This window comes from Lactuca sativa, chromosome 1 (assembly GCF_002870075.4).
Source record: "Lactuca sativa cultivar Salinas chromosome 1, Lsat_Salinas_v11, whole genome shotgun sequence".
NCBI classification, from domain to species: domain Eukaryota; kingdom Viridiplantae; phylum Streptophyta; class Magnoliopsida; order Asterales; family Asteraceae; genus Lactuca; species Lactuca sativa.
Genome location: NC_056623.2, coordinates 152755405 through 152781873, shown reverse-complemented (window position 1 = coordinate 152781873; position 26469 = coordinate 152755405). Strand labels below are relative to the sequence as shown.

The 26469-nt window shown below is 36.7% G+C and overlaps 1 protein-coding gene across 1 annotated transcript; it reads left to right on the top strand.

Annotated features, from left to right (window-relative positions):
• Window positions 1–21458: 21458 nt before the first annotated feature.
• On the top strand, window positions 21459–22614 carry LOC111916194 (protein BPS1, chloroplastic). The gene has a single exon (XM_023911825.3). It carries the CDS (start codon window positions 21499–21501, stop codon window positions 22393–22395), a length of 897 nt encoding a protein of 298 aa, XP_023767593.1. The 5' UTR covers window positions 21459–21498; the 3' UTR covers window positions 22396–22614.
• Window positions 22615–26469: the final 3855 nt, after the last annotated feature.

Genomic DNA, 26469 nt, shown 5'->3' with positions numbered 1-26469 from the left:
TTTCCATTAAAGATCACTTTCCCACATAAACCCTTGAGTGAGAATCCACCAGTAGCTGCAGGAGTGTTGTTGTTGTTTGCGTTAGACATCTGAAATTAGAAAAGGACAAGTTTCAGTAGAATGATTCCCCAATTAATCACCCAAATGAGAAATTAGGGTTAGGACCCAACAACATTATTTACAACTTAGAAAAGGGATGCCATAATCTAAAAGCAAATAACTTGAAGGTAAGTGAATGACGATTCACTAATTTTCCACTATGAAAAACAAAAGAAGATTATGTTTTAAATGTTTTGAAAACTCCTAGATCTTTGAGATTCATTCAGCTTTTCAATGGCAAGTTTAAATCTCGATATGCCCTTCAAGTTTATGACTGGGATACCGAGGATCACAAACAAGGTGTGAATAACCATGCGAATCAACATGGTGCACTCAATGTCATTATCACCTAATCAATGTGTCGGTTAGGCACGCACGCTCCATTGATCTATGATAAGCATTGAGCCACTCTTCGCCACCAATGTCAATCCCTAATTAGTGTGCCGGTTAACCACACGTGCTCCACTAACGTTTGACAAGGGTACGAAGTGTAATTCCATGGAATACCATCATTTTCACATTTTACCCTAAAGTAACTAAGATTGGGATTTTGAAAAACATTTAGTTACTTGTAATATTCATTATACTTATAATGAGGAATTAAGTGTCATATCCTATCCGTTCGGCTAACAACCCTCCACCAATCGAGGAAGCGGTGGGTGAGAGTGGACACCCATTAAGCGCCATTTTATAGGCAGCAACCTTATACCCCCCTTATAGACCGGCTTCGTGATTGAGGCCTACTAGCGATAAGAGTAGCTTATTCTTATATATATATATATATATATATATATATATATATATATATATATATATATATATATATATATTAATCTTATAATAAATAAAGTATAAGGTTGAATTTTAAACTTGTAAAATACTAAGGGTTTGAAATTTAAATAATTCAAAATTAAACTTTTAATCAAAAATTTAAATACCAAAACTTGAGAGCAAGTTTTGAACTTTTCAAAACACAAAGGATCAAATAACAAATAATATAAATTAAACAATTAATTTTGTGATTATCTATATTTGACCTAATCAAATTTTATTCACAAGATAATTACCAAATAATTTAAATAATCAACTATTATCTTATATGGAATTTGTTGTTTAAATAATTTGAAGTTATCTTTTACTTTGGTAAGGATAATTACATGGAAGCAATAAAAAATCGAATTTTATTATTCAAAACAGCTTTCGTAATTATCTACACACAAAATCAGATCTAGAAAACGATTTTCCAGCCAGACACTGGGTTCACGTTGTGTGCCAGATGCTCACATCGTGAACTGGGTTTTTCACAGAAAACTTCTTTTCTGCCATGAATGAATATACAAGCATCAAATACAATTAAAACCAGTCAATTCTCTAATACCACCGATGGGTTTTACACACAAGAACTTTCCTATGTGCTCATGCAAACCCTAATGCTTGGATCTAGGTTTCTCTATTGTACATGCATTGTATCCAAGACTTACAAACCCTAATCTAGCATACATATTTCGAAAATATCAAGATATACCAGATCTAGATGTTTACCTCTTCAAAAATCTTTGAACTTCTTCTTGTTGGAGCTTAGAATCACAAGTGTAACTCCTCTAATGGCTTGCAAACACCACACAAGCAAGAACGCAATATGATAGAGGTGAGAGATGCTAAAAATCGTCCCTAGGGTTTCCTTGGAATCAAGTGGCCGAAAATTGCATGTAGGGGTCTCTATTTATATTGTAGGATGCTAGGATTTTAGTCAAAACCCTAATGGACAGCTTGGAACCTTCAGGAATAAGGCCTATGGTCGAAATTATGATGAACTTTCATGATAATTTCGTTCACCCTTTAATCTATTAGGTTTCCCAGCCCAAAAACCAACTATCACACATTTAACAGTTTAAGCCCCTATATTTAATTAATCTCTTTTAGCCACCAAATTAATTCCTAATTAATTTATGACCAATATTAATTAAATAATATGATTTTCCTTTTAATATATTAATCATATAATATAATAATAAATTTTAATATATTCTCTCTCATAAATTACCTTGTTAAGTTGCTTTGGTGAAGGCAACCCAAAAGGACCATGCACAACCGGGTCAAGTTCATACCAAATATAGTTTCGGGCTTAGACAATAATCCAACAAGTCACCACGTGACAACTAACTGAGGGGCCTTGGAATATTGACTTGGACCTTTGACCATTAACCATGTTTGGCTTTTGGTCAATTAGGGTAATTTGAGTAGTAGATTGAGGTTTAGTCCATGTTTGATGTTTTGGTGACCTATAGAGCCGATATTATGAGCAGTGATTAGTTTATCTATCTTCTAGACTTTGAGGTAAGTTTTTCCTCACTATATTCATGGGAAGAAGGCATCAATGCTGGCCCACTAGGTTGTGTCATGTACCTTGGTATATACGATGTTGTTATGCTGTAGTGAACTATTAGACTGGTAGATATGTATGATTGAATCTACTTGATGGTTAGATGTTTATATTTATCTGTTGCATATTTTGACATAGTGCAGGTGGGTTAGAGCGTCTTACTTTCTGCTTTAGATAACCAAATCCACGGGCAATCCAGTCGGGAGACTATGGGCCAAGGATAATCCACTTGGGAGACTGTGAACCAGGGGTATTCCATTCGGGAGACTATGGACCCAACATGCATGTTTATATATCTTTTCATGTGTGGGGTATTTTGGAGGAACTCACTAAGCTTTGACTTACAGTTTGATTTCATGGTTTCAGGTACATTAAAGAAGATAGAGGAAAGGTGCATAGGTGGAACAAGCAAAGGGCGTTCTTTCAAGAACTTAGATGAAATTTGTGATGGATTAAGAGTAAGGAATCTGTGAGTGATTCAAGAGAAGAATAATCGTTAAGGATCCATGGGGGATCATAAGAAAGGGGAGTGAGCCTAAATGAGTATACCCAGTAATGTTAGTAGGATTTAGTTTCCCTAAGAAGTGGATGAGACTATAGTATAAGATGAGACTGTTGGGTCTAGTGGAGAATAGAATGTTGATGAATGACGACTTGATAATAAAAAAGATGAAGAGTAAGTAGAGTATGACTCATGCATACTTAGAGTCAGAGATGTGTAAAGAACAGGGTAAGAATGTAAGAAGAACATGCATACAGTATGAGTAGAATAGACAGAGTATGAGATAATATAAGAGTATGGGACATGAAAAGGGACACAAAAAGAAGAGTAGGCGAGCGATAAAGAAGAGAAGATATAGTATATATAGAGTACGTATAGAATATGAGACGGGCAAGAGAACAAGAAGATAGGAGCACAATGACTTAGTATAGAAGAATATATTTATTAAATTGTATTTTTTTTCTTCCTTGTTGCTTATTTAATATATATATTTTTATTGTAAACGTGCGACTAACCCTGTGATATAAGGTGTTTTAAATTTCAAAGAATTCCACATTTGTTAGAAAACTTTGATATATCCCTATAGCTGTATTTGTAGAAAATTTGGGTAGTTAATAGATATATCCATATAGTTGTATTTGTAGAAAACTCGGGTAGTTACACGGACGATGTCTTCGGTGCAGGAAGTTGAAAAAAATAATGGAAAATATATTTATATCCTACGATGAAAAAAATATGAAAATGTATGTTCGTCTAAGAAAGTAATAGAAGTGGTAAGTTGTGATGTGGATAACGATATTTTTGACACTTTCTTAATGGGAAAAGCACTTAGTATAGAAGAATTTTTTTTATTAAATTGTATTTTTTTTCCTTGTTGCTTATTTAATAGATAGATTTTTATTATAAACCTGCGACTAACCCTGTGATATAAGGTGTTTTAAATTTCAAAGAATTACACATTTCTTAGAAAACTCTGACATAACCCTATAGCTATATTTGTAGAAAATTCGGGTAGTTAATAGATATATCCCTATAGCTGTATTTATAGAAAATTCGGGTAGTTACACGGACTATGTCTTCGATGCGGGAAATTGAAAAATTAATGGAAAATATATTTATATCATATGAAGAAAAAAACATGAAAATGTATGTTCGTGTGAAAAAGTAAAAGAAGTTTTAAGTTATAATGTGGATAACGATATTTTGGGCGTTTTCTTAACGAGACAAGGAGACACATCAGTGACAATGGAAACTGGGTTGAGAAGGTATTTAAATAAACATGAGTTAACTTTAGATAAACATTTTGATATTCAATATTAGAGAAAAAAACATTGTGTTAGCCATCGTTGCGCTCAATACAAAATGTAAATTCTAATACTTAACTTGGTTTTATGTAAGTTAAGCTATAAATTATTATGCTTATAATTTTATAATCGTTTGTTAGATATTTTTTTTCATATAAATATCGACTGTGGAATCAGAATCCTCTTTTAACACTTCTAGTTGAATTTTAGATGAGTATCGAACGTGTTTGGCTACGTCATTTGTGTAAGCATTGGTGTGTAACCAAATTTGGGTAAGGAGATTGCTCAAAGTAATAATAGATGACGATGAAGACATATTAAAATATGATGACATACCATTGGATAATAAATTTAAATCATCTCAATATTATTTGTTTCTCGTTAAAAAATTTAAATACCAGCTACGTTATTTTGTTACTTAAATAGAGCGAACAAGAAAATAAAAGGAATGGAAAGAAACCGATTGAAGTTTCATTTTTGATGCATTATTTATTTTTGTATACTAGGTTATTTAGAATATTACAACTTTGGTAGAATGGTATTCAAGTTTCAATAGTGGTTATTAAGGTTATATCATAAATATTAATATATGACTAGAATTTGTGAATTTCGTTATTAAAATCTGGTTAGTTTTGAAATTTTATTTATGCATTTTCTAGAATGTATGGGGTTGCTTGAAAGTCTAGTTTGCACTCTTGTTGAGTAGGTGGACACCGGTGGCAGAGCCAGACTCAAAGCCAATTGAGGTCCCTCAAAAACCTAACTAAATGTATAACAAAAATTTCTCATTCACACAATATAACAAAAAAATCTCATTCAAATAATATAACAAAAAAAACCCAACAAACTAACATGTTGAAGTTTCTTAGTTAAAAACTAACATTTATAAATCGTTATTATTTATTCTAATACAGAAAAAAAAAAAAAAACAAACCAAACTAAATAAAAAACAACAATTAGAAACTCCAACATCAAACAACTTAAAATGATTACCGAGTTACAGAGAATAACTAACTAAAATCCAACATCAAAAAACCATCAAACAAAAAAGAAAACTAATGATCACGGACTATGAACAAATAAACAAACTAAAACAATTTCAACCACAATCAATATCCCAAAACTAAAGAACTTTATCTACTAAAAGTGATTACCGACTTAGAGCAAGAGAAAGAGTAGGGGTAGAGGCACTCACTCTTGCTAAGGCGGCTGCATTACTCATTCCAATCTCCGGATGGATGACAAATTCTTCTTAGATGTCTATGTTACATGAGAGGAAGAAATGGGTTGTCACAACTAGCATTTTAGGGCTAGATTTTCCTATTCATGACCAATATAGTTCTTTGTGTAACTATGTAACGTTATGTTTCAATGTGAACCAAACTTCAATGATACATCATTTTATACATCCAAAACTCTCTTATTGGGCCTAATGGGCCGGTAATCTCCCCACTTGTTCCCTTTGGGCCAAAAATCCACATTTGGGCCCTAGTTGGGCCGAAATTAATTATGTAATAATATTTTGGGCCATAATACCGTTAATGGACCTTCCAAGGCCGAGAATCATTATTGGGCCCTTATTGGCCAAAAACTTATTCAACTAATCTCCTTTGGCCACATTTGGGCCGAAAACCTCTTGATCGGGCTAATATCCTTCATGGATCATTTATTGGGCCGATAGCCACTTATTTTTGGGCCTTTAAACCGAAAACACCCTTTGGGCTTATGGTTCTCAGTTACACTTCAAACTCGAGCCCAACATTCCTTTCTTTTCCCCCACCATAAATGCAATCGGCCCATTTATTAAAAAAATGAAAAAAAAAGGAAAACAAACGTGGGTGCTGACTTTGGGTGACACCTCACCTGTGACAACCCGAACTTTTTTTCTGTTAACGTTAGCTCGATTCCGCTAATAAATTGTGAATTTTTATTTAGTTCCGTCAAATTTTTATGGTTTGGAAAATCATTTAAGTTATAAAATTAAATTTTATATAAGAGTCGGAACCAAAATCACGCAAAAACCTGAGTTTCTTCGAAAATATGCAAATCCGTTCTGATTGGTGTTCACGGCCGTGAATCCGATCACGGCCGTAAACCTTCACTGCCGGGTGGACCCCACCACCAACCATGAACCCAACCTATATATACGTGATCCTACCATCATCTATGTTTTTCTGGCCGAAAACACACTTTCTCTCTCTAAAAACCATCACCCAAAAACCCAAGTTTTCTCTTCATCTATCACTTAATCCACCTGGGAACTCATTTTGGAGCATCAAACACCCGTATTTTCATCAAATCAAGCATTTTTGTTCTTGAGTTCACAACCGTAAACCCCTCAAATCTTCAAAGGCCAAAATCAGTTCACAGCCGTGAACCCTTCAAACCTTCATATTTTCTTTAAGAACACCAAGAATAGGAAGTAAACCATTCAAGGGGCGTAAAACCTTCAAGGACAGAGAACCGTTAACGACCGAGAACAATTCACAGCCGAGAACCGTTCACGACCGAAAACCCTTCTCGGCCACAAACCTCCCTAAGTCGTGAACTTAGCTGAAAACCCACTTTCTCCGATCCAAACAAGTCTCAGTAACATTCCTTAACCAAGAACAAGTGTTTTCCAACACTATAATTAATGTTTTTGCTAATAAAATGCATATATGTGTTTAATTATTATTAGGATTCCGTTAAATCCGTGTTCAACAACTCGAGGGTTCTCATTCCAATTTCATAGTCCGACACTTTCACACAACCATCAGTGAGTTCATACCCCTACGCATTTACTATTTTTAATGTTTTCATGGGGGAAATACAAGCTAAACACAAATGATTTTGTGAATTTATACAAAAGAATTTCAACAGGTTTAACACTAATGCAATTGATATAACCAAAAGATTTTCGTATTTCATAAAATATTTAGATATTTTATCCCTTATGTAACATACTGAACATAAGGGAAATTTTCCACTTACAGCCAAAATTTCATAGTTTTCAGATCAATACATGAACCAAGTACATAACATACATGCAAACTATTATAGTTATAGTTTGGGATTAGAATGCACAGTTTTTACAAATTCAGAACTTATACATTAACAAACATATAAACTATGGCAGACTTAGTTATGATATACATTACTACTTTCGGATTTCAAGAGTACTACACTAAATAATTATTGAAGTATAATTATTATTACTCAACAAGGTATACAAAAGGATTCAAATACAAGAGAACAATTCATTTAGTGTAACTAGAATCTCCTAGAGGGAGAGCATGAGATTTGTGAATATATCTATTCGAGACTGACAATCCCACACCTAAACTGCTAGCTACAGTTAGGCAGGCACGCCTGGGTGACAAATATCATACCGTCCGACACCTGAAGCACGTCGTAGAGGTCATCGGTCATATCAGTCATGGTTATACGACTCACAATAGTATAAACTAACATTTGTTTATGGGAATTCATTCTTCATTAGTTTTATTTTACTTAATAGAACTACTATAGATTACATTGGATTATTCCAGGGGATACAATACATGGTTTTATTTTAAGTAATGAAACTACTATACATACTGGTGGTAACCAAGGTTTTTCAAAAAGAACAATCTATACATTACTGTATTAGCCAGGGTTTTCATACATAGGGTTTTCATTCAAAATAGCGATGTACAATATAGTTTTTGGTAACCAGGGATACGAACTAATACATTATACACTACTATAGAACACAGTAACAAACTTATATGTTAAAAAATATTGGATTTTCTCTGGAAGCATACAAACATTTTTACATATTTAGTGACAGATTTTCATTACAAAAACATGTTTATGAACCCACCAGCTTAATGTTCATACTCTTTCAAAATCGCTTGTATTCTCAAGAAATCAGTAGACATGTACTCCTGCACGCTTTTGAGAAGATGGAGCTTATAGAGTCACGTCCTTATATTTTATTATACTTTTGGTGTATACAAACTATGTATCAAACATATGTAAATACCTATATTTCAATGTAATGGTTGTGTTTACTTTGATTACTATGATGCAATTGTTGTGATACTGTACATGACGTCCTCCACCCCCGAACGTTTCCGTCATTTTGGTTTGGGGTGTGACAGATTGGTATCAGAGCTATTGTTTATAGTGAACTAAGTATACCGAACCTTACATGGTATACAACTATAAACGCTAAGGGGCTGAAGTAAACTAAAAGTATAATGGTTAAATATAAGTATTTTATAAGAAGTATACAATTATATATACATACCAAAAACACTATCACAAGTAGAACAAAACAAAAGTATTTAGATGTTGAACACTGTAGTTAAACCTGGATAGTTATGTAATCATGTCTGGAATAAATACAACCTGATCAACTATAATTATTTGAGACACGACCAACATGTTTTTGGGAGTGATTGTGGTGTTGCAACAGGCCTAAAAACTTACCAAGCTATATATACAATAAGAGATCGATAGAACATAACATACAATTTAAAATACTATAGGAGTATTTTATCTAAAGTCGAACTTAGTGTAGAGATTCATTCCAAGTGTTTCTACTTATTTCTTTTCTAGCGATATTCTACCTGTATTGGTAGCTTTTCTTTGTCTATCGCTTAGTAGAACACTTTATCTATCAGGTGGAGATGTGTCTTGTTCCATATCACTTGATTCTAATATCTAGGGGAGTTATCATCCTCTTCTTCTTGATTATTTTAGAATAAGATGCCTCCGAGCAAGAGATCCAACAGAAAGAAAAATAATCCCTTGACAGATCCGACACCACCACCTCGTCAGTACGACCCAGCTGTCTTCCAAGCAGTTGTGACAGCCGTCGTAGCCACTGCAATGTCTCAAATCAATGTTAGTAGTACTAGTGGGGTGGGTAGTGGTGCCCCAATGTCCAATCTCAGTGACATCGATGGTCACACCAGGGAATGTACATACAAATATTTTTCGAATGCTAAGTCGCGGTCTTTCAATGGCACTGGAGGTGTCGTTGCCCTAACCTGATGGTTCGAGAAGACACATTCGATCTTTGAGATATGCACTTACCCCGAATCCAGCAAGGTGAAGTTTGCAGCGTGCACCTTCACCGACAGAGCACTGACTTGGTGGAATGGCCAAGTCAAATCCCTAACTTTTTCGGTGGCTAATGCCATGAGTTAGGAGGATCTGAAAGAACTGATGCTTGTTGAGTACTACCCACAAGGCGAGATGTAGAAACTAGAAAAAGGGCTCTAGATTTTAAAGATGAAAGGCTCCAACATTGGTGCTTACACTCAGAGATTCAGTGATCTTACTCTTCTCTGCTCGGGAATGGTCACCCTGGAGAGAAAGAAGGTAGAAAGATTCATATGGGGATTGACACCCCCAACTTAGGGGAATGTCCTGGCTGTAAATCCGCTGATGTTTGACAGTGCCAAACGGTTGGCACAGACTTTGATTGAGCATGGAGATCGCCAAGATCCCATGCCAACCACCCACGAACAACTTAAAGAGAGCGGTGGAAAAAAAAGTTATGGAATAAGCACAAGGGCAAGTCTCTACAGGATCCCTCCAAGAAGCAACAAGTAGTAGCAGTGCATGCCGCTACTACTCCTGCCACTGCCCCTACACCTCAAGCACCTATAAGTAGATATGATGGAACCCTCCCAAGGTACGACAAGTGTAACTTCCATCATCATGGACCATGTCGTGATTTTCTGTGCAACAACTATGGCAAGAAGGGTCACACAGCTCGGTTTTACAAGACACAAGTCCAACCAACCAATCAAGCTCCTGGAGCTGGAGTGATCCAAGCCTGTTATAGATATGGTGAGACCAGACACTTCAAGAGAAATTGCCCAAAGGCAGCAGCTGGCAACACGGGGAAAGTGCTAGCTATAGGCCAAGAGGAGGCTATCACTGATAGTTTCAGGTATGTTCTTCCTCGACAACTTTTATGCATGAATTCTTTTTGATAGTGGTGCGGAGAGAAGTTTTGTTCATCATGCATTCAAGCATCTACTCAAGCATAAATCCCAACCCCTAACCGAAACCTTTACCATTGATATGGCTAACGGTAAGAAAGAGAGCACTAACGACGTATTCATAGGTTATACCCTTACCCTAAATGATTATTCCTTTACCATCGATCTTATGTCGGTCTCAATTAAAAGTTTTGATGTCATTATTGGCATGGACTAGTTAAGTCTCCATCGTGTCGATATCCTTTGTTTTGAGAAAGCCATTCGCCACAATCAGCCTAATGGCGAAGCCCTCATCATTTATGGTGATAAATTCAGCAAAAACCTCAGTATCATATCATGCATCAAAGCCCAAAAATATATGCGAAAATAGTGTCAAGCGTTCTAGCCCATGTTGTTAACGAAAAGCAGGAAGTTAAAGATCTCGAGAGCATCCCGGAAGTTTGTAACTTTCCTGAAGATCTTCCCGGAATCCCTCTCGAACGCCAAGTCGAGTTTCAAATTGACTTAATCCCCGAAGTTACCCCTATAGCCAAATCCTCTTACCATCTAGCGCCGACAGAAATGCAAGAGTTATCCAGCCAGCTCAATGAGCTACTCAACAAAGGATTCATTAGACCGAGCTTCTCACCCTGGGGAGCCCCTGTCTTGTTTGTGAAAAATAAGGATGGATCCATTCGGATGTGTATAGATTATTGCTAACTAAACAAGCTCACCATCAAAAATCGCTACCTTCTTCCTAAATTGACGACCTTTTCGATCAACTGCAAGGAGCTAGTTACTTCTCAAAGATAGACCTACGATCAGGGTACCATCAGTTGCGAGTCCATGAGGGTGATATTCCTAAGACAACATTTCAGACTCGATATGGTCCCTACGAGTTTGTAGTGATGCCCTTTGGTCTGACCAACACACTGGAGGTATTCATGGATCTGATGAATCGGGTGTGCCGCCCCTTCCTAGACAAGTTCGTGATAGTATTCATTGATGATATACTTGTGTATTCTCGAAGCAAGGAATATCATAGACAACACTTGAGGCTAGTGCTAGAAACTTTAACGGCGGAGAAACTGTATGCAAAATTCTCTAAGTGCAAATTCTAGATCAGAAAGGTAAATTTCCTCGGTTACGTGGTTAGCGAAGAAGGCATACACGTGGGTCCTTCCAAAATCAAGGGGATTGAGAATTGGTCAGCACCGAAGACACCCATAGAAATCCGTCAATTCTTGGGTTTCGCTAAATACAATCGCAGGTTTATCCATAACTTCTCCAAGATTGCTAAGCCTCTCACCACCCTGACTTAAAAAGATGTACCCTTTAGTTAGGGAGAAAATCAAGACATTGCGTTTCAAAAATTAAAGTGGGCCTTATGCAGCGCACCTATCCTGTCTCTGCCGGATGGGATGGAGGACTTTGTTGTCTTCTGCGATGTTGGCCTAGGCTGTATGCTCATGCAGTGAGGAAAAGTCATTACTTATGCCTCGAGACAGCTGAAAGCACACGAATTCAGTTATATAACTCACGACCTGGAGTTGGAAGCAGTGGTCTTCACATTAAAGATATGGAGATATTATGTCTATGGAACCAAGTGAACTATCTTCACCGACCATAACAGCCTACAACACATATTCGATCAGTAGGAATTGAACATGAGGCAACGACGATGGATGGAGCTACTCAATGATTATGAGTGTGAGATACACCGTCATCCAGTTAAGGCCAATGTGGTAGCATACTCCCTCAGGCGGAAAGAGTACTCTGGTCGCAGAGTGAAGGCACTGACTATCATCATCCATTCCCATCTATCCACTTAAATCAGAGAGGTTCAGCTAGAAGCCTTGAGACCAAAGAACATGTCGGATGAAGCTTTGAGGGGAATGGAGAAGAACTTAGAGATCAAGGGAGACATAGTCTATTATTTCATGAACCAGATCTGGACCCTAATGTTCGACGGTTACCGAGAGGTTGTCATGAGTGAAGCTCACATAACTCGATACTCCATTCACCCAAGCTCATATAAGATGTATCCGGATCTCAAAAAGATCTATTAGTGGCCAAATATGAAAGTAGAGATCACTACCTACGTAGGCAAGTGCCTGACTTGCGCCAAGGTTATGGTGGAATATCAAAAGCCCTCAAGTCTACTTCAATAGCTAGAAATACATGAGTGGAAGTGGGAAAGAATTGCGATGAATTTCATCACTAAATTACCCAAGTCTCCGAGTAGGTACGATACCATCTGGGTAATTGTCGACAAATTGACTAAATCTGCTCACTTCCTGCCAATCAAAGAAACCTTCAAAATGGAGAGACTGACACGAGTCTACATTCAAGAGATAGTTTGACTGCATGGTGTGCCTGTGTCCATTATCTCCGATCAGGATAGCAGATTCACCTTGAGATTTTTACAGTCACTACAAAAGGCTCTTAAAACTAAGCTGGATATGAGCACGACTTACCATCCATAAACTGATGGGCGGAGTGAGAGGACCATTCAAACATTGGAATACATGTTGAGGGCATGTGTTATAGACTTTGGCAAGTCGTGGGACACCCATTTGCCCTTTGTCGAGTTCTCCTACAACAACAACTATCATACCAGTATCAAGGATGTGCCGTTTGAATCCCTCTATGACCATAAGTGTAGATCTCCTCTGTGCTAGGATCTGGTGCGTGACACGCAGCTAGCTAAGGGTCAAGACCCTGACACCACTCTCACAGGCCTGGAAATCATTCGAGAAACCACCGAAAAGATCGTGCAAATCCAAGAACGACTAAAAGCCTCCAGGGATAGAGAAAAGAGCTACGCCGATAGAATACAAAAACCCTTGGAGTTCCAGGTTGGTGACCATGTTATGTTAAATATCTCACCCTACAAGGGCGTGATATGCTTTAGGAAGTGTGGAAAGCTGAATCCGAGATACATTAGGCCATTCGAGATTCTTGCTAGGATCGGTCTCGTAGCATACAAACTTTGTTTACCCCAAGAGCTTAGCAACATTCATCCCGTCTTTCACATGTTGAACCTTAAAAAGTATCTATCCGACGCAACCCTTGTGATCCCTTTCGATGAGATCGAGATAAACGAGAACCTTAATTTCGTGGAAGAACCAGTCGAAATCATGGATCGAGAAGTCAAACGAACGAAGCAAAGTCGCATACCGATAGTGAAGGTCCGTTGGAATGCCAAGCGGGGACCTGAATTCACTTGGGAGCGAGAAGATTCAATACAACAGAAGTACCCTCATCTTTTTCCGAGTCCATGATTTGTATTCTACGTTAGAATTTCAAGACGAAATTCCCTCTATCCGGGGGATGATGTGACAACCTGAACTTTTTTTCCGTTAACGTTAGCCCGATTCCGTTAATAAATTTTGAATTTTTATTTAGTTCCGTCAAATTCTTATGGTTTGGAAAATCATTTAAGTTATAAAATTAAATTTTATATAAGAGTCGGAACCAAAATCACGCGAAAACCCGAGTTTCTTCGAAAATCAGCAAGTCGAGTATGATTGGTGTTCACGGCCGTAAACCCGATCACAGTCATAAACCGTTCACGGCTGGGTGGATCCCACCACCAACCATGAACCCAACCTATATATACGTGATCCTACCCTCATTTATGTTTTTCTGGCCGAAAACACACTTTCTCTCTCTAAAAACCATCACCCGAAAACCCAAGTTTTCTCTTCATTTGTCATTCAATCCACCTGGGAACTCATTTTGGAGCATCAAACAACCGTCTTTTCATTAAATCAAGCATTGTTGTTCTTGAGTTCACGACCATAAACCCCTCAAATCTTCAAATCTTCAAAGGCTGAAATCAGTTCACGGCCATGAGCCCTTCAAACTATATTTTCTTCAAGAACACCAAGAACAGGCAGTAAACCATCAAGGGCCGTAAAACCTTCATGGGCAGAGAATCATTCACAGACGAGAACAGTTCATAGCTGAGAACCGTTCACGGCCGAAAACCTTTCATGGCCACAAACCTCCCTAAGTCGTGAACTTAGCTGAAAACCCACTTTTTCCGATCCAAACAAGTCTAGATAACATTCCATAACCACAAACAAGTGTTTTCCATCACTATAATTAATGGTTTCGTAAATAAAATGCATATATGTGTTTAATTATTATTATTAAGATTCCGTTAAATCCGCATTCAACAACTCGAGGGTTCTCATTCCAGTTTCACGGTCCGACACTTTTACACAACCATCAATGAGTTCATACCCCTACACTTTTACTATTTTTAATGCTTTCAGGGGGGAATACAAGCCAAACACAAATGATTTTGTGAATTTATACAAACGAATTTCAACAGGTTTAAAACTTATGCAATTGATACAACCAAAAGATTTCCGTATTTTATAAAATATCTAGATATTTTATCCCTTTTGTAACATGCTGAGCATAAGGTACTTATTCAACTTACAGCCACAATTGCATAGTTTTCAGATCAATACATGAACCAAGTACATAACATACATGCAGACTTATAGTTATAGTTTGGGATTACAATGCACAGTTTTTACAAATTCATAGCTTATACATAAATAAACATATAAACTATGGCAGACTTAGTAATGGTATACATTACTACTTTCAGATTTCAAGAGTACTACACTAAATAATTATTTAAGTATAATTATTATTACTCTAAAAGGTATACAAAAGGATTCAAACACAAGAGAACAATTAAAACTACACGTAAACTAGTTAATACAGGATTGTGAGACATCTCTTCAATTGTACCCTACAGGGTACGGAATAAATCCTATCATTTAGTGTAACCAGAATCTCCTAGAGGGAGAGCATGAGATTTGTGAATATATCTATTCGGGACTGACAATCCCACACCTAAACTGCTAGCTACAGTTAGGTAGGCATGCCTGAGGTGACAAATATCATACCATCCGACGCCTGAAGCACGTCGCAGAGGTCATCAGTCATATCAATCATGATGATACGACTCACAATAGTATAAACTAACCTTTGTTTACGGGATTTTATTCTTCATTATTTTTATTTTAATTAATAGAACTACTATACATTACACTAGAAAATTCCAAGGGATACAATATATGGTTAATGAAACTGCTATACATACTAGTGATAACCCGGGGTTTTCAAACAGAACAATCTATACATTATTGGTGTTAGCTGGGGTTTTCATACAAAGGGTTTTCATTCAAAATAGCGATATAAAATATAGTTGGTGGTAACCAAGCATACGAACTAATACATTATACACTACTACAGAACACAGTAACAATCTTATATGTTAGAAAATATTGGATTTTCTTGGGCAGCATACAAACATTTTTATAGATTCAATGACAGATTTTTATTACAAAAACATGTTTATGAAGTCACTAGCTTACTGTTGACACTCTTTCAAAATCGTTTGTATTCTCAGGAAATCAATAGACAAGTACTCCTGCATGCTTTTGAGAAGATGGAGCGTATAAAGTCACGTCCTTATATTTTATTATACTTTTGGTGTATACAAAATATGTATCAAACATATGCAAATACCTATATTTCAATGTAATGGTTGTGTTTACTTTGATTACTATGATGCAATTGTTGTGATACTGTACATGACGTCCGCCACCCCGAACGTTTCCGCCATTTCGGTTTGGGGGTGTGACATCACCTTTGCATGGAGGAAATCCATGCAATTTGTCCACCATACTTCTAGGTGTATTATGCTTAACTATCAAACAATAGCCCCCTTAACTGTATCTCTCTCTCTCACTCTCTCTTTCTTTCTCTCTCTCTCTCTCTCTCTCTCTCTCTCTCGCTCGCTCTCTCTTTCCTCCCTCTTAAATCGGCCAAGACCACCCCCACCTCTCTCATTTCTCATTTAAACCTTCACTCACATCTTCCTTCCTCTCTAAATCTTCAAGAGCTCTCTCACTTTTTTCCTCCAAGAAATCATAAATTTATATGTATCTTCAAAGGATCCTCTTCAAGAATTTCATCCACTTGGTAAGTTGTTAACCACACTCAAGTTGTTTTATTCCATTTTATGCTAGATCTTCCCTAAAAAACCACTTTATTTTCGTGTTTGCTTCCTAGAAACTACCTTAACTTCAAAGATCTCTACAAGTAAGGATATTAGGCTGAAAACTTACTCCAATCTCATCTTCAAACCGAAAAAGCCCCTAAGGTGAACTTCATACCCGTTGTTTTCGTGATTTTCTATCTTTAGGGAGGAATACAAGCTTATTTTTGTGTAAAATCTTAGTATTTATGCTTACGTGTGTGTATTTTCATGTTATGGTGTGAGAAATGCTATGAAAACTTGGTAAACATGCATGAACTTGAGATTTCATCTAAGTTTTAGAGGTATTGATCAATAAGTTACCTTATGTAACTTCATGAAATGTTGGATATGTTAAACATGTTTGAAAATTTACCAAGAAACTAAAGAAAATATCAAAAGGGACCATATTTGTCAATAGAGTGAAAAATGGGCCTTTTATTTACATTTTCGGTATTAATGGGCCAAAATGGTCATTTTTGATAAAAATGGGCCTTTTATGTCATTTTCGGTATTTTGGGCTAAAATGGTTATTTTTTTAATAAAAATGTGCCTTTTATATCATTTTCGGTATTTTTGGGCTGAAATTATCATTTTTCATAAAAATAGGCTTTTTATGACATTTTCTTTTACAATGGGCTGAAAATGAACTATTTAACAAAATTAGGCCAAAAGTGACATTTTTATAAAATGGGCCGAAAATGGATTACGTAGCAAAAATGGGCCATTATTGACATTTTGGATAATATTAGGCCATTTCCAAACAATTTAGTAAAATGGGCCACTTATAACAATTTGGACAAAAAATTCGGCCTTCTGTGGCAATTTTATTCTAATTAGGCTTTATATGACACATTTTATGTTAATTGGGCCTTAGTGTCCATTTTATGCAAATTGGGCCTCTCAGGAAAATTTCGTTAACAATAGGTTGTTTTAATAACGATAGTAAAAAAAATGAGTTATTCCAACACTCTCGATAAAAAGGATTATATTTTTGGTATCTATGGATTATAGCCAAAAATATACACTCGTAATATTTTTTTTTCTAATGATGAATAATGAAACACACTATTTACGTAAATTCCATTAAGGCTCTTGTGAGACGCACCTTCACCGTACCTACCTTAGTGTACACCGTAAGCCTTGTAGTTATAACCAGAGTCTCCTAGAGGGAGAACGTGAATTTGTGTATAGATTTATACCGAGTTGACACCCCACACCTAAGATGCTCGCTACAGCTAGACAAGCCAGTCTAGGGTGACAAATGTCTTCTCAGAAACTGACGCCTGAAGAACGTCAAGACATGCACTGTCATATTAGTATGGTTATAACGACTCACATAGAGAATCAAAAAACTATTATAAGATTTATGCTGAATATACATACCACTCAGTTTTGCAAAGTATAAACATTGTGTTGATTATTTTGTATTATTCATCTCACTCCACTCTTAGGATTTAAGACCATAATTTCTCATAACATAGAAAATACATGATTTCTTTGAGAATCACTCTCTATACATTTCTCAAGCAAGATAAAACAGGAATACACATGCTATATTACAAGATGTGGAACCAAACTCACAAACTATTGTAACAGAAAATATCAAATTTTCTGGAGCTTACAAACCAATGCAAAGTTTTCATATAAACATGCTTATGAAGTCACCAACATTGTTTGTTGACACCTTTCAAAATAACTTGTATTCTCAGGAACTTACTAAACAGGTGGTAGCTAAGGAACTTGGACTTTTGTTGTATTTTTATTTTCACCATACACTTGATATTTTTTGGGATATAATTTTATGTACAAACACAATGATGCAAACCATGTATGTTGTTATCTTGTATGTATGGTGATGATGATGTCTACATTTCGTTTATATACACTTGTTATCATATTATAAGATGGAGTCACCCGCTCTCGAATGTTTCTGTCGTTCTGGTTCGGGGATGTGACATGGGCTACTTTTTGAAATTTCGGTAGATTAGAAGAAGGATAGAGAAGAGAAATTGGAGCCAATACGTTGCTGAAAAATTCAAACATATTGGAATGGGTGTAGGAAGTCAAAAAGGCAACTAAATATTAGGCTACAAGGAGTGATAACACTCATAACACCTTGTCATATCACTTTTTTTTCTGTTACGTCATCTTTTTTTCTTAACACCTAAATCTTAGCATTTAATAGAGACTAGGAACACTCCTAGCACTCCAAATTGTTTTTTCTTTTTCAAAATTAATTAAATTATATTTTTTTAAAATCACAAACAATTAATATCAAATAAATTATATTTAATATTAAATTAAAAAAGTTACAATAAAATTTTATAAAGAGTTTTGAGCTAATTATAGAAATTTATGATGTAAAGAAAATTGTAAGTTGGAGTCGAATTTGTCATAAGGCTAAAATCAAGGGACCAAAACTACCAAATCATGAAATATGTGCCTTTTTTCTCCTGTGCTACCTGACGAACAACTTGATAATCTCACTTTTTTTTAAACGTTCAAATTTTGATTTCTTATAAACAAACTCATTTGCCAATCACATTATCCCATTTCTTTCTCCCTTCTCTTGCTACACCCTTAGTGAGCTCCTCCTTGCGAGCTTCATAGCGACCAACCAAATTTTGTTTTCCAGTTCTAGAGTTTATTGTTTATCAAAAAAAATAACTAAAAATATTTAAATTCATAACTTAACATTGTGGATGTTAAATATATTTTTCGGATTTACTATGTGAATTTAGATTCACATTGTGAATTTTCAAAGATTCACATTGTGAATTTGACGAAAAAAATAAAAATTTTCTTTTATCGAATTTGATATCATTGGAAAGAGAACAAAAAGTTATGAATTTCTGTATTTTTAGTTTATTTTTTGATAAAAAAAAATATGTTCTAAAAGTTGAAAAAAAGATTGGTTCCTTGGTTATTTGGTTGATTATGGTTTTCTATTGAACCTCACCCTATATATATATATATATATATATATATATATATATATATATATATATATATATATATATATATATATATATATATATATATATATATATATATGGTGGAATCCAAATCAGGTGGGGTCCTAGGACACCCCCCCCCCCCCCCTTATCTAGGACCCCACCTCCCCCCCCCCCCCCCCCCTTATCGCCACTGGTGGACACTAATTGAATCATAAACTATTACACTTTCATTAAACATCACAATTCTTAGCAGCCGGGTTCTTGAATTATTCATTAAGAAGATCTAAGGAGCTCCATATAATAATTTTTAACTTATGATTTGTATCTATATCTAAAACAATATAAGTTCACAATTGAATGGACTGAACAAAAACAATGTAACGGGCTAATCCGGGTCTGTCACACAATTAATAGGCTAGTGACATAAGCCCAAAACTTGTAATCCTAATTTGGTCCCATTTTTGGTCTAAGTTTCAAGAATCCTGTTTTTCGGATTATGTCCGGGTCGGATCCAATTTGTTGCTAACCCAAAGACTATATACTAGTGGGGTGCCTACGAATGCGGAAGGCACTGAATTCTATGTGAAATGGTTTCGTTTTAATGATTAGGGTTTAGGTTTGGGATGGGGTGATGATTTAGGTTAAAAAGACAAAAACATTTTATTTTTTTGGTTAAAATAAAAAATATGATGTTTCTTTGAAAACTTATCATACTCAAAAGAACATGCAATCTCTTAGTTGTTGGTAGTGCGTTGTATTCGGTGTGTAGTCATAGATGGACTTAGGTAAGATCCTGGAGTATGATTTATATAAGAGGTTTCAGCGTTATATCCTAAGTGATTGATTATATACATTGAACTATAGTATAATATGTGTAAAAGTTAAATAATGGCCGAAGTAATTTTTTTTAAAAAAATAGTAGCTTAATTATTTTATATTTTATTATTTAACCATAAAAGTCAAAGAAAAAAATGTTATGGTAGATGGGAGGACCACATGTGGGGGTGCGGAGGATCAACATTTAGGACATGGCCGGTCCAGACTGTGGGCAACACGAGCGACCGTTCAGTTCCCACGTGACCAGGGGACCCAAAATTTATGGGCTATGTTATGTAGTGTATATATATAAAAAAATTATTATCTAAATGATTTTTAGGGACTAAAGTTGGTTAAAACTCAAATTAGCTCAAAATATAAAAAATTTGGCTTGTTTGTTATTGGGAATTGAATAAGTCTATACCGAAGAATAATGATAATTTTTTTTAATCTTTATTATATTTGTCTTTGAGGGCTCCTTTTTTTTTCTTACGTCCGGACCCATATATGTTTAGACCGGCCCTTATTCATGAAGATACATTTGAAATGTACACAAATAGATCATGTTTCCTTGATTTTTTTAAAAGATAACAAAACTCAAAATTCGATGTTATTTACTTCGAACGAATTAATGATTGTTTCATTTTGCAATTGTTATTGATTAGTCTTGTTGTTTGATGCGTGTACATAAACAAACATCCTTTCTATGTATAAAATACATAAAAAGTTCATAAATTTTTAGACCCGGTGATGGAAATGGTTCGGATATTAGGATGCCGATTCCGTTGGCCTTTTTTTTTTTTTTTTTTTTTTTTTTTTTTTTTTTTTTTTCTTTTTCTTTGAATAAATTGTTTGAATGGTCACTGTGAATTGGAGTAAATAGCATGTTTGGCCTTCAACTTTTTTCTTAATCGGAATCATCCCCAAAAGTTTATTTTGATGCATATTTCATTCTTAATGTTAACAGTGTTTAGTTTTGGCTGTTAAACCATTGTGAAAAGAAATAACGCTAAAGTGTTGTTCTATTATAACTAAAGAACAATTTTAATCGAGCTACTAATGTTTTTTTCTTCAAATAAATCGTTCATCCGCTGATAATGATTTATTTATGCCCTTTCCTTCACAAACAAGCAAATTAAATGGAAGAAGTATCTGTCGGCTGAGTGGGCGTATGTGTAACTAAGAAGCAAATCCTCTCAATGGTCACCAAAAACGTGTGGGATTTAATTATTTAAATACAACCTTCCATCCGATAAGAACATTTGACCATTTTCACAAAGTCAAACTTTGGCCAAAAAGCATGCGTATATCAACCGGCTTCCAAGCACAATACAACTAACACAAACTTCTATATAAACTTCAACTACAAGTAATCGACAATATCAAAAATAAAAAAAAACATAACCAATGATTCTCCAATTAAGTAGCCTTAGATTCTCCAACCATAATAACCACCACCGCATGTCGGAAGTATCTTTATCACCTCTGCAAGCTTTCCGGTCCATTGTCACCGGAAACCTACACCCGTTACTGGAAAGTCTGAAACTTGGATCGGACTTCTTGTCCTTGAAATGGATCCACGAATGTTTTCAGGTGTTACCCATATTGAACAATGAGTTTGCGAAGCTTATGGCGGAGATAGATTATCCAGTGAGCAGTTGGGAAGCTGGTTCCATTGACGAGTATCTTGATTACACCATGAGCATATTGGAACTCCTGAATGCGATTAATTCTTCTCTTTCTCATCTTAATCAAGCTCGTGTGTCACTCTCACATGCTTTGAGCCTTATGGAAAGCACACCGGCTATGGGTGTGGAACGGATGAGAGAGATTACGTTGCATGATTCCATCAAGGGATTTAAAGGTAGTGGAGGGGATGAAGAAAGGAATCGAAAAGGGAAAGAAAGGATCTTTCATGAAGCTATTTTGGTAATGAAAGGTACTGCTTTTTGGGTTTGTGGGGTTGTGTTATATGGATTAAGGAGTGATGTTTGGCCGCTTATGGAGATTATGAAAAGTGGGGTGGTGGTGGATTGTTGCTTGATGCCTCTTGATTCCATCTTTAGGAATAAGATCATTGAGAAAAGGGGATTGGTAAAGGAAGTGGAAGATGTGAATGAGACTGTGCGTATGATTGTATCCAAGGGAATTGGTGATTTTGATGTTGCGATGGAGTTGAAGAGAAGATTGGAGATGGTTAGAAATGGGTTGAAGGGTTTAAAAGAAGAAGAAGAAGGTTTGTTTGCAGAGGTTATGGCTGCTAGGAATGAAGTGCTTGAGACACTTAGAAGGAAAAATAAATAGTTAGCAATTACAATACTTTTTTGTATATAACAAACGTAAAATCATGTAGACATGCAAAATAGTGTTGTAATATCTTTATTTCATGTTGTCAAAAAGAATTATAGTTGTTTTAGGTTTAAGTGGCATCACGCCAATGAAATTTAGGAAGTTGCTATTCCCTGTCATTTGTATTCAACTTTGCTTTAAATTTGCTTATGATGTGATATGAATTCACCGATATTCTCTCATGTTTAACTCATGCATCGACTAAATTTATCATGTATCAAAGTCGGTAATAGGCAATGTCTTAGTTCACTCTCTTTGAACTTGAACAATTCAGGCCTTACTTGTGTCATGTAACCATAGTAGTAGACCGAACGCTTCCGCAGTTCCAAATACGGGTTAAAATCATTTAACCATTTTTATCATCAATCAATGAAATATTCATTTTGCCTAGTTAGGACAATTAACCTCTAACTTTTTTTTTTGCTTTAGTTGATAAGTTTTTTTATTTTTTATTTATTTATGTTTTGAAACGGAAAATTAACTAACATACTCCTAAATAACCACCTATGTCTCTACCGAGACTTGAACCCATGACCTCTAATCACTCCTTACCGCTAGGCCATTGGCCCTTTGGTCTTTAGTTGATAAGTGGTGGTTCCTTTTTGCTTACCCCTTTCTTTTACTAACCAAAAGCATTAGCTATTGTAACCAATTTTTCGTAAACATTCAAATCTTGTAAATATTAACATAAAAATCTTATTCTTTATGACTTAATATAACTATCTAGAGTTCGATTTACCAATTACTATACAAAGAAAGTTTTGGCTAGCAGGAGTGAGGGTGGTTTGAATGTCGGTAGCCTTTTTTGCATTCAATATGGTTATGCTTTTCAAATGGAGATGGAGATTCTTTCATAGCTGAGATGTGTCATAGGTTAGGGTGGTTAAGGCCCTATATGGGTCGGATAACAGATGTCGGGATCTTAGTCCTTCGATGATTTGTAAAGGTCCCTAGAATGGTGTGATTCACTATTTAGCTCAGCTTCAGGTTAGAGGTTTTGATCTACATGAGTTTTGTCCTATTCGTTTAGGCAACATGAACATGGAGCGAGACTACTTACTTTTAGCAGGATGTCTGGAATGGGGATCACCCTTTGTCTTTAGTTTTTCATGGGATTTTTTCTTTGGACATGTATATGTATATGGAGGTTTTGGTTAAAAACGCAGTGGATATAGGTTGTTCATTTAGCACTCTTAGAAGATCTCCGAGGGCAGGGGTTGAGTATAAATAATGGAGTGAGTTCTTAGTTCATATTCAAGAATTTTCTTTTGCTGATTGAGCGAAGAGCCTTGGTTTGAGGGATTCGGACACACCTTTGGGGGTGTCTGGACTCAAACCGAGGGTTTGAGAAATTTTTACAATGAAAACAAATTTTCTAAAAATTAAAATTAAGGGTTTTGGGAAAGAACAAGGAGTGTGATGCGTGCAATCGGCCGAGCTCAAGTAAGTTTTCCCCAAGATACCCATACATGTTTGTTATGATATATGATATGATTAAGAGAACTGCATGCTAGATTAGGGCTAAGGATCTAGGAAGGATGCCTTGTATGCCTATGTATCTGCTTATTGAACTGCATGCAAGATTAGGGCTAAGTATCTAGGAAGGATACCTTGTATACCTACGGAATGTGCTTATAGAACTACATGATAGTACTGACTAGTTAGTGATATGATGACCTGATTAGGATATGCATGGTTTTGGTTACTCAATACCCGAATGTTGCTTGCTTTATGCTTTTAGGAGTCCTAGTTATCTTTAATTAACTAGTAAACGAATACGTTAAGTTACATATTACGAGGACTAAATAATTTCAGAAGGTTAGGTCTAGCCCTATTTCGCAACTCTTGTCTAAGTCCAACCATTGTAAGGTAGGACCTCTCATTCGAAGAATTATCTGGTCTTAGTAATATGTGATGGTATTCGTGAGCTAGTTAGGGAGAGATAGCAGGGACTTCTTATGCAGCTGATGGCGGAGAATAGGTTGGAGATTACCCTACGACAAGCCTAGGATATGCTGTAGTGGGTTAATAGTATTGTTCAGTGAGTACTGGCATAATGGTTTAGAGAAGTGACTTAGAGGATTCAGGAGGATTGCTGAGGAAAGTATGGATAGGTGTGGAAGCTAGTATTAGGCTTGTACTACTGAAAGCACAGGATCCATACTCGAATCGGTAAGATTCCCGGAGAATCTAATAAGCTTAGGGGAGGAGAATTCTTGGTTATGTTCTGATCGCGGGGATAATTGCTTATTAGGATGATGATTAGCGCGCATGGAGGTGGTTTAGGATTAGGTCTCGGCTCAGATGGTGAGCCAGTCAGTGGGAGGACTGCCAGGATTTTGAGTTCACATTGGATTGAAGAGATGGAAGGTGTTTTCCGCACTAGTCCCAACCTTATCGGAGATAAGGCTTGGTTCGCCTTGGATCTCCTGTATGAGGCAACAAGGAGTTGCTGGGAATTAATTGTGCGATCTACTACGTTTTTTGATTTGGAGACTATGCCGTGGGAGGAGTTTGTGACCCGGTTTAAGGCAGAGGTTGTTCCAGCTATTGCAGTTCAGCCATTGGCGAGTGAGCTGGTGAGCATGTTAGGGTGTCAGACCCTGAAGGATATGACTTCCAAAGTCTGAGGGCAGGATATCGATTTGAAGCACCTTGGAGAGAAAGGCTCATGCAAGCAGTGTATAGTGGATGGTCCCGAGAAGAGACCCAAGGTTTCAGACCATTGGTTAAGGGGCTGGCAAGGCCAGAGTCAATTCCGCACGTGTGGGAAACGTCATGATGGAGTTTGTCGTTCCAAGGGTTTGGGCTGCTACAAGTGTGGCAGGATTGGTCATGCCAGCAGGGATTGCCCTTATGAGGTGTAACACTCCGTTTCAAATAGAGTAATTAAATAATAAACCCAGAACTCCAAGATGTACATTTATATTTTTATATTATTTTATATTGGCCTTAAAATCCATAATATTTAGCGGGTGTTGGTTTTGGGGAGCCAAATGTTATAATTTGAATTATTCGGGGGTTAAAGTGTCGTTTTGGGATTTAGTTTGTAAATAATTTTGAAGGTTGAGAGTTGTTTGGTAAATTATGGATTGAATTTGAAATGAATTACGGAAGTAGGGGCATAATTGGTGAATATTGGAGCTAAATTCAAAACATTTCGGAGAGGAGGGACTGATTATGTCATTATGGGCAGAAGTTTCTTGAGACAGGGTATATAACTCGTCACCACCTGTCTAACCTAACCCTAATCATTTGAACACTCGCCACCCTCCTTCCCCTATCCCCAACCACTGCTACCAGCTCCATCCACTTGGCACCACCGAACGCCCGCCAGTTACTCTTGTTGCCAGCGATAATGAAGACCAATGAGAAACCGGGAAAGGGCGCTGCACCAGTGAAGACCGGAGAAGAAGTTGAAGTCGTGGATTGCTTCCTTTCGTGACGTTCCAGCCACCGCCATCGCTGGTCGCCACGAATTTCGTTTCCAACCGACGTCTTGGTCACCGTGGTGAGCCATCAACAAGTCCGCGACGTCGACTATTTCCGTTCCCGTCGCCGACCACCAAAATTTTCTTCCACTGTTACGTTGCTGCCGACGTCGGCACCGTTGTTGTTGCCGCCATTTCATGCCTTCGCCGCTGCCGTTCGCCACCATCTAGGTGGCTGGATTCACGTTGCAAGCAGGAAGCGTGTGTGTGTATTTCCATTGTTAGTGTGTTTGTTTTGTAGGTGGTGTTTGCTAGCCAGATTTTGTGAGAAAAGCCACCACCACCACCACCACCGTGAGGTGGTGGCTGCCACCTTAAACCACCGTTGGCCACCACATGGGTGGCTATGTGTGTGTTCTGGTGTGTGTATGAGTGTACTCGAGGGTGTGATATTGTATGTAATGGTTAGCCGAAAAACCGAGGAAAACCCCCACCACCGATGTGAGGTGGTGTCTGCCACCTCACGCCGTCATGCTCCCGCCACCAGCTGCCACTGTGGGTAGCTGTGTGCTCTTGTGTATGATTGGACTGCTTTTTG